At 42.9% G+C, this 15,270-nt stretch overlaps 1 protein-coding gene across 1 annotated transcript in view; it reads left to right on the top strand.

The window, feature by feature from the left end:
- The window catches only part of CFAP54 (cilia and flagella associated protein 54), a 399,494-nt gene that overhangs the window by 106,502 nt on the left and 277,722 nt on the right, over positions 1 to 15,270 (top strand). The window contains exon 27 of the mRNA XM_088453676.1: positions 2,815 to 2,937. Coding sequence (XP_088309802.1) covers positions 2,815 to 2,937 — 123 coding nt within the window. The remainder of the gene's footprint in view (positions 1 to 2,814; positions 2,938 to 15,270) is intronic.

The raw sequence follows: 15,270 nt of genomic DNA on the forward strand, positions 1-15,270 counted from the left end.
GGGTCACTGTAATGTGGCATAATCTGAACTGGGCACATTAATGTTACATAATATGAACAGAAGGGCATTGTAATGTTACATAATATGAACTGAGGCATGTAATGTGGCTGAATCTGAACTGGAGGCACTGTAGTGAGTCATAATATGAACTGGATGCACTATAGTGAGTCATTATATGAACTGGAGATACTACATTGTGTCATAATATGAACAGTAGGCACTACAATGTAGCATCATAAATACTGTGGGCACTTTAAAATTTCATAATGTGAACTGAGGACACTGTGTGGCATAAAGTAAACTGGGAGCACTATGGTAAGCTAGGGCACTACTATGAGTCATGCAAAGAACCAAGGCACTACTATGGGACATAAAATTAACTAGGCACAATTGTAAGACATAAAATTAACTATGGCACTACTATGGGGCAGAAAATGAGCAGCAGCTGCAAAAAGAAATGTCTGTCTAGAAGCATTGATACGGGGCCCCTTCCAAATGTTGCTATGGGCATGTAATATGTATTTGTTGCAATTTTACATAGCACTAACATCTCTTTACAGTTTGGAATAATCACTGCAAGATTGGTTATTAAGAAATAAAGTTAAGATGGGTACACACTTAACAATATTTTGAACGATTTGTCTATTTCCAACGGATCGGAACAATAAATCGTTCAAATCGTCGAGTGTGTACCTACCGCGGGTCATCCGCCACATTGTCAGGTTGGCCCTACATGCAGCTCAATCTGACAATGCGACTGACGACCCCATGCAGTGGAATGTGGCAGCGGAGGATGTATCGGGCAGTTGGGCACCAGATCGTCTAATGTGTAATGGCCGTCCGATATGTTGGCCCATCAGCGGGGGGTTATCAGTTGCATCACTGGGTACACACATCGTTTAGTGTGTACCCAGCTTAAGAGGTCCTTGGTCGCAAGTTAGATAAGAGTTTTATATATACAGTGCATCCAGAAAGTATTAACAATGCTTCACTTTTTCCACATTTTGTTATGTTGCAGCCTTATTCCAAAATTGAATAAATTCATTTTTGTCCACAAAATTCTACACACAATACCCCATAATGACAATGGGGAAAATTTTTCTCAAACTTGTGCTGAGGTCATTTTTTTTCACAATTGCGCTCGTCACATTCTATCACCAATATCAATGATTTTATTTATGCCGCACCCACACAAATTATACCTTATTTTTTCAGAAGACTTTGTATTTTCAGAATATGCCATTAGTCATTTTACTAATTCTAACATGTCAACAGGTTTATTTTAACCCAAATGGCAAAAAAAAAATATTTCATTTAATTCTCAAGAAAGGGAACCAAAAGAAAACATGATTTTTTTTCCATGTTATAAACACCAGAAAGAAATACTTTGTGGATCTTGTTTCGCCAGTAATCCGCCTTCCCTAAATAGTAAAAAATAGGATTCTATGGGGTACATTTACTAAGATTAGTGTCTGGTCATGATTGCATTCTCTTGTGTGTTTAGCCTGTTTTTCTGACTTGAAAATGTACTAAACGGAAACACAGGTGTGAAATCATTCTCTGTGCAAAACATGGGTGAAAACACAAATAGCAATTAATAAACCATCGGCTAAACTCGCAAATACTTTCCATAGACAGGAATACAACACGTGAATTTACCAAGAATCGTGATTGCAATCACGGGTGTAAATTGAGAAACCTCGGTCCAAAATAGAATTTTAAAATAGACTCCCATCATTAGCAGCATGTTTAGTAGATTCATGCACATATCAGTGTGATTCGTGCATGTTTCTGACTGTAATAAAGCCATTAAAGCATTAAAAAGTTTTTATTTTTTAAATCACGTGTGACAGAAGCATATCCAGTCCCGGGCTCTTTGAGCCGACCCTGATTAAAAAAATACAGGAAACAAATTGTGTAGGGGTCCCCCATATTTAATGACTAGACACACACCGAAGATTGTATCTGCAAGCGAAATACTACGTTACAGTGTCAGCGGCTGTGACAATGTAAGCTACACACGCAGTCGCACACAGAATATAGGCATGCTGCATATCATTTTAATCAGCAGAAGCTCCTTGTGCGTCCTTTGCAAATAAGATGTATTTGAAGGTAAAAAGTTGCATGAAAAAACGCTTGGCGCTACCTAGTCATGCCACGGCATGGCGCGACAAGAAGGGCTGTTTAACACGCAAGGAAGTAAGATGTATGTGGACACATCTGTACTGTTGCTTTAAAAATAAAATGCATCTGGAATATTCCTTATGTTGAATTTGTTAAATGCATGACACATATAAAACATTTACAGAGAACTACATCTTCCTGATGCAGTGTTCATTTTTTCATCATTCACTATTGCCGTTTCGTACATATAGTTTTTGTTTCTTATTGGTTGCATTGGCACAGTAGTAGCCACTGGTTTTAAGAGCTGTAAAATAAATGTCCTGTTTAACTTTTAAGTAATATGGCTTTATATACATAACACCACTCTTATTGAATGTGAAATATGGTTGTGAATAGTGATCAATATGAAAACACTGCAGTTGATGATATGGCTATTTCTCCGAAAGAGATATCACGTGGATACAATACACCACCTCTGGCTTTATTGGTAAACACATATATTAAAGCCATTTATTTAATTCCATTAGTCAATACAGCCAAATTGATGCAGAGCTACAATTCTTTCTTTTAACCTTATACTTGCAGACACCTCCCACATTGAAAAATTATCATGATTCATGAACCATTCATTTCTGACAAAGAAGTAGTTAATGTTTTTATGTGTAATCCACTTTTTCACCATGTTTTCAGATCCTAATTAAATGCTTGGCAGTTTTACAAGAAATCCCCAGCAGCACCTGGCAGAGAAAACAGGCTGGTGTAACAGAGTGCGTTCTGCACATGACGGCCTGCATTGTGTACTATGTAGCCAAGGTACTTATTTACCTCTCTTCAAACATCAAGGGAATACATATATATATATATATATATATATATTTTAGGATGACACTAAAAGTTAAATATTTATCCTGTTATTTATGTATTTCTTATAATGAAACATATCACTCCAAGCCATGGCATTTTTTGCTGGGAATGTATCAATATTATGTATGATTAAGAGATTAGTGCATTAGTAATCTACTTTCAAGTCTCATGATATAAATAATCTTTTTAGCTGCCACATAGCTTGTGAAAATCTGCCTGTGATAAGCTCCGGAGCCGTAATTACAGTAATAAACATGCATGTTATATACAGAGAGAAGCATGATGGGAAAGTTTTTGACCAAGCTTAGCTGATAGTATGTAACCCTTAAAGGTTCAGAAGCTCTCATAGGTTCAGAGACTACAAAGTAATTAACTGTCTGATAGTCATGTAGTTATTAGGTAATCCACATTTCTATGATAATTGTATAATTTGAGGGGCAAACGCAGGATTTTTAGAGGGGGGGTTCCAAATGCTTGAGTTTAGAGCGAGTTTGGTCAATCCATGAAGTGGACAAAATTAGAACTTAACCAGCTTTAATATGCGTTACACAAAGTGTAGTGTATGTCATAATCCCAACATATGTAGAACCAGTGATCACAGTAAGCCATTAGATGCGCCAGTATGGCCGTCCGGTCTAGCTGAATGTTTTAATTTCACATGTGGGCAGTTTATTCCAGAGCATGGGAGAGCAGAAGAAGACCCTAGCACTGGACATATATGTACAGATTGGTCTTCTTATGCTCTGTCTAAAGGCGGGTATCCACTTATAGATATACAAACGAGAGCACGATTACAACATTGCTGTCGTGCTCTCGTTTGTATATCTAGTGATGTGCCTAGACTAACCGTTCACTCGTTCAGTCCAGGCACATCCCTCATCCCCGCACATGCTGAACCCGACGAGATCGTCAGGTTGACCAGCATGTACGGGCGATGTCGGAAGCGACCAGCGGGCACGCGCATCGCTGGTCGCTTCCGACCAAAACATGCCCGATGCATGCGCGATTTGCAAGCGATTGCACGATAACGACGTAGTTATCGTGCAATTGCTTGGTTATATCGCTAAGTGGTTACCCCCCTTAACAGTATTAATAATTAAGCATATAGATGGTCTATAGCAGTGCAACTCTAATGCTTGGTACACACTGGCAGATATATTGGCTGATCAATTGATCAACCAATATATCTGGTGCCCGTCGGCCAGTGTGTACCAGCAATTATGTCTGTGTGTACCGCAACATGTCTGACGTCGTTCACAGACATGTTGCGACGGCTGTGCCAGATGATGGTTGTTCAGTGTGCATGAACAACCATCATCTGCAGATATATCTGTTAGGTGTGTACCCAGTTTTACAGTCATGTTTTTTCAGATCTCCTAGTTGGTGCATAGGTGTATTCATTACTGGCTGACACATGCTAAACAGGTGGTGCTAGTTATTTCATATGTGGTACTGAGGAGAACATGCAGCACTTGAAAAATTGTATATACTATTTAAATTGTGGTCATGATGTGGGCTGGGGAGGGCGGTTTCCAGGGAAATGGACCCCACCCCCTGTGTTTGCCTATGAATATTAGAAGGATAATGCGATCGGGAATTAACAGAGGCATAACTAGGGTCTTCGGTGCCCAGGGCAAGATGAAGAACGCCCCCCCCCACCCACACACACACACAAACTAAACCATGTGCCTTAGACTTGTGGCAAAAAACTGGGCATGTCAGTTGCTGTAACGCTGTAACAAAGTGTTTCGCATGCAGATACACCCGTAGTTGCACACAGAATTTAGGTTTGCCACATATCATTTTAACCAGCAGAAGCTGTTTGTGAATTCTATTTGCATCGCTGTGCAAATAAGACGCATTTGAAGGTAGAAAGTTGCACAAAAAACGCACTGCGCTGCCGAGTCACACGGAACTCCCGCGTTATGTGTAGCGCGACTTGTAGTGCACGGAGGATAGATGTATGTGGACACACCTGTATATAATGGTTTCTGACAATGTGGTACCTTTTAAGAAATGTAGCCTCCCTGGGAAGATGCCATTTTAAGCCGGTATTCACTATTCATGTAGGTCACATCGTCCGGAAGATGCCTGTTTGTGTAGGAATATTAACAAAGTCATCATCATACAACAGTGGTTTAACCAGACTCGTGCCCCTTTGTAACTTCCTGCCCCCTGCATCTCTCAGCCACACTATCATCTCCTCCCTGCATCTCTCAGCCACACCATCATCTCCTCCCTGCATCTCTCAGCCACACCATCATCTCCTCCCTGCGTCTCTCAGCCACACCATCATCTCCTCCCTGCGTCTCTCAGCCACACCATCATCTCCTCCCTGCGTCTCTCAGCCACACCATCATCTCCTCCCTGCGTCTCTCAGCCACAACATCATCTCCCTGCGTCTCTCAGCCACACCATCATCTCCTCCCTGCGTCTCTCAGCAACACCATCATCTCCTCCCTGCGTCTCTCAGCCACACCATCATCTCCTCTCTGCGTCTCTCAGCCACACCATCATCTCTCCCCCCGTATCATCTATCAGCACACCATCATTTCCTCTGTCAAAACTGGATTATTGGCTGAGACAAGATCAGTTTAAAATTGAAGCGTGCGCGACGCCATCTTGCAAATGGCAGCTAGACTCCATTTTAGAAACAAGAATCTGCAAGACGCCATTTTGTGACCAGCGTCACTTTAAGTTACAACTCAGGAGCTAAGAACAGATGGCAATGTTTTTGTTAATCTACCAAGGGCAACTGGAAGAACAAGCTTCCTGAGTAAAAGTAAATAGAATAGACAATGGGTATTTTTACATACAAATTGGGAATCCCTGGATGCAGACAAAGTATAGTTGTGGCAATTGTAATATAATCCAGGCATTGATCTACACAATTGGATTTGTCTGAATCCTAAACAGGTCTTAGCCCCACACACAGACAGGATGGCCCCAACTTCACAGTTTGATTTGGTAACACAGTTCACACAAGAGTCTGGGAGAAAAAAAGAGCTTTTTCCTTTGAACACAGGAAAGGTGGGGGCCTGCTGACAGAGGGCATGTGGAACTACCATGCTCAGCAATCCACACTGCTGGATGTTCACTTTGTGTATGAGAAATTATGCACTTAAATCTCACTCATTAACAACTAGCGTCCTTATATCACACCCCGAATACCCACACATTATATATTCACACATAAGGTTCAATAAGCTTTAAAGTGTATGATTTAAGTTGGTTCAGTTAGTTTAAATACTGAGAAATAAAGAGATTTGATAACTAAGGTATTACACATGCTAAACAAGTCGTTTTTGGTCTTGTACTGATGCGTATTCTTTTTACAGTATTCCGGTGTTATCGGTGGGGAGGTCGCATCATGCAAACTCGAGTTATGGATCACAGAACCTACAAGCAACAAAATGTATATTTCAGGAACAACTGTTAGGCTGTTGCAGGGGGTGTGAAGAGAAAGATCCCCAGCTGTTAGAGGCAGGGAGAGTCTATTTGAACCAGCCTGTTAAATGTGCTGTAACAGATGCTTCTCCCCTGGGAACCAATGACATCAGCAACAAACTTCCCTATTGTCCTGTTTATTCTGGGGGGGTATAAATATGTGTGCACGAACGCTGGTTCTCAGTCTTCGTGCTGAACGCTGTATGACTAGGGGTCTCTTGCTGATGCCTATCTCCGGGTCCGGAAGCGCCTGCGTATGTATACTGTACTTGGGTCTGTATAATTTCCTTTTGCGCCTAAATTGTGTCTAGATCAATTGCGTGTAACTGTTTGAACTTTTACCTGAATAACACTTGTGCTTTGGAACCACACATTCCACGTCTAAGTCTTTATTTACGGTATGACTGCGTACGCAAATTAGCGTCATCCTTAGAAGGTATAGGCAGGACATTAGAAGGTATAGGCAGGGGTATATAGAGGTTCATTTTCATATCGTCAGATGGGGGCTCATCGAGTGAAGTCACTTACCTACTCACATGGCACATACGGCTAGCGATATCTCAGCAAAGGGTGGAGTGGCCACATGCAGGGTTTTCCTGCAACCGCTTTGTGCTGAAAAATCGCTATCCATTTTCGTGTGAGCAAAGGAAGCTGACTAGAATCCAGGGACAAGAAAGGAAAAAGTTTGTTTTCCTTTGTTGATAGAACCTAACGTTTAAAAGGGATGCCGCAGTATTGAGTACGCGGTTGAGTCGCAGTTTTGCGCACAGAAAAGACGCACTTTTGCGTACGCAGTTAAAAAAGTCATTATACGGTTATGTGGTAGTCGCATTATTTTATTTTATTTTTTTAAGTGGCTGGTCGCACAATAGCGTATACGTACTTCCGGTTGTGCTGCCATGGTGTTAAAACATGTAAACCTCAACGTCTTTGTTTAAATTATTACTAATATCTGGGTTAATGTGTATTTTTCTGCGCAGGAAAAAAGTGTGTAACAGTGAATATTTGTTGAACAAAGTTAAGGGTATCATATGATCCTTAAGGGCTAGATGCAAGGGTTAGTCTAGCCGCTCGGTAAGCAGCTTTACCGTTCTATACACAGTAGCAGGTGTACATGTTGTCTTTGTTGTAGAGAGGTGCGTGAGAGTAGCTGACATATAAACTCTCATAGGTGTGGAAGTTGCCTTACTAAATCTTATCCGGGTGTGGAAGCTGCCTTTTTCAAATCTTATCCAGGTGTGGAAGTTGACTTACTAAATCTTATCCAGGTGTGTGGGCGCCGCCGACTTAAATCGTCCACAGGTAAGTGAAAGTGTCTTGATTGTCTTTCACCGGTTTAAATCTTTATTGAAAAGCGTAGGAGTTGTCTCAGAATGGGAGCCACGCAAGCAGTAGAGATGTTAGGCAATGATGTGCTGCTAATGGAGGCGCCGATCGGATTGGCCCGTCGTATCATACCAAGTACGGTACTTATGCAATAAGGTATTGTGATTTATGGTTTAATATGATGAGGAAGAGTGTTAGACCGTTTCCCAGAATTGGTAGTTTTGATAAAAATGTGTTAGACAATGTCCGGGATCACATCAGTTTGATGCGCTCCCGAGAGAAAAAGGTTAAGTATTTTGAATGTTTAAAACTGTGGCAGCATGAAGGGGATGCATGGCTTAAAAATGTGCAAACGACGCAAACTAGCGTCGTGAGCACATTGCCAGAAAATACGTCCGCGACGCTAAATTGCAATACGGGCGAGCCGCAAAATAGCGCGCACGTGCGGCAAGGTAGCGTCGTGGACAGTATTGCCAGCAGTTCACGCTCACCTCCCCCACCTTATGTGGATGGAGGTGCAAGTACAGTTACCAAAAATACCCATAAAAATGTAACAAGCAACTTGTACCCTCTCTTAAGCAACTAAAAATAAAATGTTCATGATGCGGATGATGAGCCTATTGTAATGTCTGCCATTTCCCATGCTGTGCAGATGATAGATGCTGCATCACCACAATCACGAGTGGTGCCGCCATCTCCATCGGTAACAGCAAGGGAAGTGTTAACACCCTCTGCACCCGTAGAGGAAGTTGTTCATACCATACGCAGCAGCAGCAGACTAAACCCCCAGCCAGGTAACCAGGTCAAAGGTAGCAGCGCTACCGGTCTGCATCCCATTCGGACAATAACTGCGTCTGCATTTCCATTTGGAAAAAACGGTATAGTGCCCACGAGGGAAGTATTAATGCATTGTCCTTGGACAAGAGCAGAACTAAATTCCATCATAAATGATTTCCCCGATCCCAAAAAGGAATTAGCCAAATGTCAAAGATTTTTGTGAAATTTGGGTAGTTCACATGAACCCACTAATAAAGATTGGCGTGTGGTGTTAAGGGCCTGTCTGCCACGCAATACCGACGTGACAAAATTTATCACGGATTGTGTATTGGATGGTGACGTTCCCTTAACAGACCAAGTACACCAAGGTAACATTTCCTGCATTGTAACACAATTGGGTATATATTTTTCAGTAGTAGTTAACTGGAACAAAATTTTCACCATTAAGCAGAAGGAAAGTGAAACTGCAGAAGATTATTGCGATTGGGCTCTGCAGGCTAGCACCCAGTACACTGGGATAGAGGATATTAAAGATAGCACTCACCACAGGGGAATGATAGTCACGGTACTCATGGACGGTCTGAAAGACGACTTAAAGACTGGTGTTTAGACCTCACAACCTGGCTGGAGGGGAATCACAATAGATAACCTCATAGAGTCTGCCATAGAACATGATATAAATATCACAAAAAAGAGAGAGACCCAGAGCGAAAAACTAATGGCTGTCAGTATCCAAGCTCTGGAAGGAATGACAATAACATCACAGCCAACCTACACACCTGCACCCACACACACACCTGCACCTGAACAATTACACGTCCTCACCAATCCCACACCACAGCAAACACATCCTTACCCCACATATCATACACAACCACCGGCCTCATACTACCCACAAACTTCATACCTCCCACAATAACCTTATCCTTCACATCCTTACCCATACCCACCACCTTTCCCTCTTGCTCAAAACCCACAACAATCTTTTCATCCACCCCGCTCAAAAACATGTTTTAATTGCAACCAAGCGGGACACATAAGTAAGTACTGCAAAGTAAAGAACACCACACATGAACACGGGTTTCCCATGGGTTCATAGGTAACCCCAGTATCTTCTCCTAGGCCTTATATGACTGTTTACAATCTTTTCAACCTATCAATGGATCTGTTCTAATGTAAAATGTGGACGATTTATTGTTGTATTTTAGGTCATGTTTAAATGATATTAAACTGTTGTGCTTTGTCTCCCACTCACAGGACACAAGGTTGCTAAAGATAAACGGCAGCCATGCCAGGCTAAGGTCGAATACTCGGAATATTATCCAACCCAGTGGCCCAGACATTATTTAGAGCAGTAGCTATTAATAACAAGATTTAATTGCAGGAACCTGTATGCAGATACTATATCCCTGGAATTATTAAAAAATTATGGGGGGACTTATTTTACAGGTGACGTTTCCAAGAACACGTGTAAGATGATGGGTAACAACACTAAGATTATCCCAGACTGTCTTTTCCTTTATTTGCCCCCCCTTGAGATACTGTTCAAACAGGCAGCCTCATGTGAAAATATGATAATGAGGTTACTGTGCAGGGTCTCACGAAGATGAATGAGAATAACCGAAATTGAAAGTGTTATTAACTAACATGTCTAATGCAACCTGTCATGATGTCAAATCTGGAAGAATTTGTTATGATCCAAATTTTTTTTAGCTCAGGTTGTTTGACTGATCGGTGGAAAGATCTGACGATACAGCATCCTCAAAGGGTGGCCGAGGAAGATACGTGGGTCCATTCCACTCACTATAGGGAGGGTAACCACCGGTGGAGATACAAGGCGGAGACAAGGCCGATAACGTGGACCTGGCGATTGCGAGCTTGTGCCGGAAGGATTAAAAAGGTGATGGTGAGATATCTGAGCTAAAGAAATGTGTAGATCAGTGCTTCCAGCAATGGAGTGGTCTGCTGTGGTCATCCTAGTTCTTTTTTTTCCAGAGTTTTTGTCGTGATGATCTGTTTGGGGATACTCAGTGTCTGTGATGGAGGACCGATAAAGGAAATATGAGCTGACGGCAGAGCTGATGGAGTGGATCCAGGAGGAGGAGTGCAATGCCAATCAGGGGAGTGTCTGACCAATTTTAGTATTGTAATTGTTATGTTATTTGGGAAGAATAATTCCAGAAGTTATGACCCTCACACATGATTGAAATGCTTGGTATACATAAAAACACACCATCACCATATCTTCACACGCAATATGAACACAAAAGCAAGAGAAATATGATATCTGGGGACGTGCATAAAGCCACTCAGTTAATCAGTGAGACAACTGGCTTTCAAGTTTTAGTAGCACTGGATCCCACCAGAATTGCTCGGGGTACATTAAATTTTAGATATATTCAGGAACTTGCTAAATTGATAGATAATATCACCGAGATGTACGATGACACATTCAGGTATACAGGGAGAGAATTGCAAGCGTACAAGAAAGAACTGGTGCAACACAGGCTAGTGTTGAATTATTTAACTGCTGTTACTGGAGGGTATTGCGTAACATTGGCCAGCCAATTTGGAGTAAAATGTTGCACCTATGTCACCAATGATACCAGCGACCCTAAGGAGGTGATAGACCGGAAGATGGATGAGATTCTGCAGCTAAAGTGGGAATTTCAAAAGAACCATAACGCTTCAGTGGCTGAAGTAGGGGAAAAGATAGAAGGATGGGTGTCATGGCTGAACCCAGTGAAATGGTTCTCAGGTCTAGGGGAATGGGTCCAGGAAGTGATCCCCAGCATAGGCAAATTCTTGATCCTTATACTAAGTGTCATCATAATAATTGGCATATGCGTCCAGTGTGTTCTTATTGTGTTGAAGTATGGAAAATGTAAAACGAAAGAATGAAACTATGATGGTGGTCAGTAATGACAATATGTATACCGAGGTAAATATAGAACTGCATTACAACCCTGAAATAGGAAATACAGTCATTTAATGTATTATATCTAGCCATGCATAGAATGTATTATTTAAATGTTATTCATAGAACACCTCAGATAATGTAAAGTCTCAATTCCCCTTCAAGACTGCTATTATAAGACTGGTGCATTCCCACACCTTTCACATGATCTTCCAAGATTCGCGGTGTGCGTATAATAGTAGTTTTATGTCCCCACCCAGAGACACATTATTGATGGATTAAGAACCACCTTGTGCCATCCCATAATAACACTAAATAATATGTAAATGTAAGCCTAAATTAAATTCTAATAGCAGACTGTGATAGCATGTTGTTCGCTATCAAAGGGTGGACTGTCAAAACTGGATTATTGGCTGAGACAAGATCAGTTTAAAATTGAAGCGTGCGCGATGCCATCTTGCAAATGGCAGCTAGACTCCATTTTAGAAACAAGAATCTGCAAGACGCCATTTTGTGACCAGCGTCATTTTAAGTTACAACTCAGGAGCTAAGAACAGATGGCAATGTTTTTGTTAATCTACCAAGGGCAACTGGAAGAACAAGCTTCCTGAGTAAAAGTAAATAGAATAGACAATGGGTATTTTTACATACAAATTGGGAATCCCTGGATGCAGACAAAGTATAGTTGTGGCAATTGTAATATAATCCAGACATTGATCTACACAATTGGACTTGTCTGAATCCTAAACAGGATCCACACACAGACAGGATGGCCCCAACTTCACAGCTTGATTTGGTAACACAGTTCACACAAGAGTCTGGGAGAACAAAAGAGCTTTTTCCTTTGAACACAGGAAAGGTGGGGGCCTGCTGACAGAGGGCATGTGGAACTACCATGCTCAGCAATCCACACTGCTGGATGTTCACTTCGTGTATGAGAAATTATGCACTTAAATCTCACTCATTAATAACTAGCGTCCTTATATCAAACCCCGAATACCCACACATTATATATTCACACATAAGGTTCAATAAGCTTTAAAGTGTATGATTTAAGTTGGTTCAGTTAGTTTAAATACTGAGAAATAAAGAGATTTGATAACTAAGGTATTACACATGCTAAACAAGTCGTGTTTGGTCTTGTACTGATGCGTATTCTTTTTACAGTATTCCGGTGTTATCGGTGGGGAGGTCGCATCATGCAAACTCGAGTTATGGATCACAGAACCTACAAGCAACAAAATGTATATTTCAGGAACAACTGTTAGGCTGTTGCAGGGGGCGTGAAGAGAAAGATCCCCAGCTGTTAGAGGCAGGGAGAGTCTATTTGAACCAGCCTGTTAAATGTGCTGTAACAGATGCTTCTCCCCTGGGAACCAATGACATCAGCAACAAACTTCCCTATTGTCCTGTTTATTCTGGGGGGGTATAAATATGTGTGCACGAACGCTGATTCTCAGTCTTCGTGCTGAACGCTGTATGACTAGGGGTCTCTTGCTGATGCCTATCTCCGGGTCCGGAAGCGCCTGCGTATGTATACTGTACTTGGGTCTGTATAATTTCCTTTTCCCCCTAAATTGTGTCTAGATCAATTGCGTGTAACTGTCTGAACTTTTACCTGAATAACACTTGTGCTTTGGAGCTACAGATTCCACGTCTAAGTCTTTATTTACGGTATGACTGCGTACGCAAATTAGCGTCATCCTTAGAAGGTATAGGCAGGACATTAGAAGGTATATAGAGGTTCATTTTAATATCGTCACCTCCCTGTGGCTGCGTCTCTCACCCACACCATCATCATCCCCTGCGTTGTCTCAGGCAGCAGCCCTAACAAATGGGAGCTGCTGCTGCAGTAATGCCGCCAAGAACCACGGGCCTTGCTCGGTGGCGCAATAGTGGCAGGTGCAGGGCCGGACTAAGCCCTCGGGGGCCCGGGGCACTTATGACAAGGGCACCTCCCCCTCTTGTCAGGACCTCCATGAGGCAGCAGCAGCATAGGTCCTACCTGTACTCCTGCAGTTGGTGGCAGATTTAGGAGACTCATCTTGGGTAGCGCGGTGACCAATTCTGCTTGTCTCAAGCCTCCGCTGCCAACATCAGCTCTTCCAGCAACAGTTCTCCCAGCAGCAGCACAGCATCTACTGCTAGCGGCGGAGGTTGGAGATGAACAGAAATATCCCCGGACAACAGCAGTGCCGGTAACAGAAATCTTTGGGTCCAGTACACTTTTTGTTAGGTCCCCTACATCACTTCCCGCTAGGTAGCGGCCAGTTGGCTTGAGTCTTTTCTCACCTACATGGTGGTTGCTCTGCAATGGGGAACCTCTGAAGAAATTGATCCTTGCTGGGCAGACGTTTCACTCTTTTATAGGCAATCACATGGTCCAAAAGATGCCTGTTTACGTAGGAATATAACCAAGGTCATTATCATACAACAGAGGTAATAGTTTTTTCCTTTTTAGAATTGATGTCCTAATGAAGATTTTGTGCCCCAGCTGTTCATACTAATCTTGAAACCTGTGGAAAATTTCCAGCCCCCTTTCCTCTGCGTCTCTCCAACAGTTTCTTCCCACTGCGTCTCATCCTGTGATGTATCTCCACAGCCTCAGCTCCCCCTCCCATGTCTCTCTGGCAGCCTCAGCTCACCCCCACTCAATCTTATGTCTCTCCATAACCTCTGCTTCATCCTCCCCCCCATTTGTCTATAGCCTCAGCTCACAGCAATCTCTCTACAGCAATCTCAACCCTTCCCCTATGTCTCTCTATAGCCCAGACCTCAACCCCTTTGTCTCCCTATAGCCTCAGCCATGTCTTCGGTGTCTCTTTATAGCCTCGGCCCTCCCCCCCTGTGTCTCTCTTTAAGGCTTCAGCCCTGCCCCTGTGTCTCTTTATAGCCTCAGCCCTCCCCGTGTCTCTGTATAGTCTCAGCCCTCCCCCCTGTGTCTCTCTATATAGCCTCAGCCCTCCTCCTGTGTCTCTCTACAGCATCATCCCCCCCTGTGTTTCTATAGCCTCAAATGCCTCCCCCCCACCCACTGATCTGGATCTTCTATTTGTTAGTCCAGAGTCCTCCTCATTGCAGTGCTGATGACAGCACAGCAGGCTCCTCACAGTGAGTCTCTGTTCTTCTTCAGCGCGCTGACGTCATGATGTCACGCGCACAATCCAGAGGGGAAAAAAAACTTTATTGTGTGGGGTCACGTGATCCTGGCCCCGGTACTCACTGCTCAGCACCTGCGCCTTGCTGATTACTGCAGCGGCGCAGGCACAGGGCCCGATCACTATCGTCTGAATGTCATGGGAAGGGAGCAGCAGCAGCCAGAGCTGGTCGGAGCAGCTCCGGCCGAGGGGCCCCCTTAGAGAGGGGGTCTGTGGGTACTCACTCCCTGTGCCCCACCCCCCCTGAATCCGGCACTGTGGTGCAATGGTGGCGGGCAAGCGGTGCCCCCTCAGCTGGGCAGCGCCTCCCTCAGCTGGGCCTGCCATGGCGCCCAGGTCACGTACCCCGCCCGACCCCCCCTGGTCACGCCACTGCAAACATTTAATGTTGATTCAAAGAAAATTCCTTATTTTTCTATACAAATGCAAAGCTGCGTTCGTATCTAATTGCATAGATGTCAAACACATACATAAAGTATGTTCAAAGGACATGACTTAATAATTTCAGTGGTCGTTGTAGGAACAGAACTTGATTGTTAAGGGAGGATCATCTGTATTTATGTACAGGAAAGTTCTACAGTGTAAGAAAACATTTGGAAAAGGTGTTGCATTAAAGACTGTTATACAGATTATTATATAAACACTGGATAATAGATG

The sequence above is a fragment of the Taudactylus pleione genome, unplaced genomic scaffold (assembly GCF_031769625.1).
Source record: "Taudactylus pleione unplaced genomic scaffold, aTauple2 ptg000040l, whole genome shotgun sequence".
Classification (NCBI taxonomy): Eukaryota; Metazoa; Chordata; class Amphibia; order Anura; family Myobatrachidae; genus Taudactylus; species Taudactylus pleione.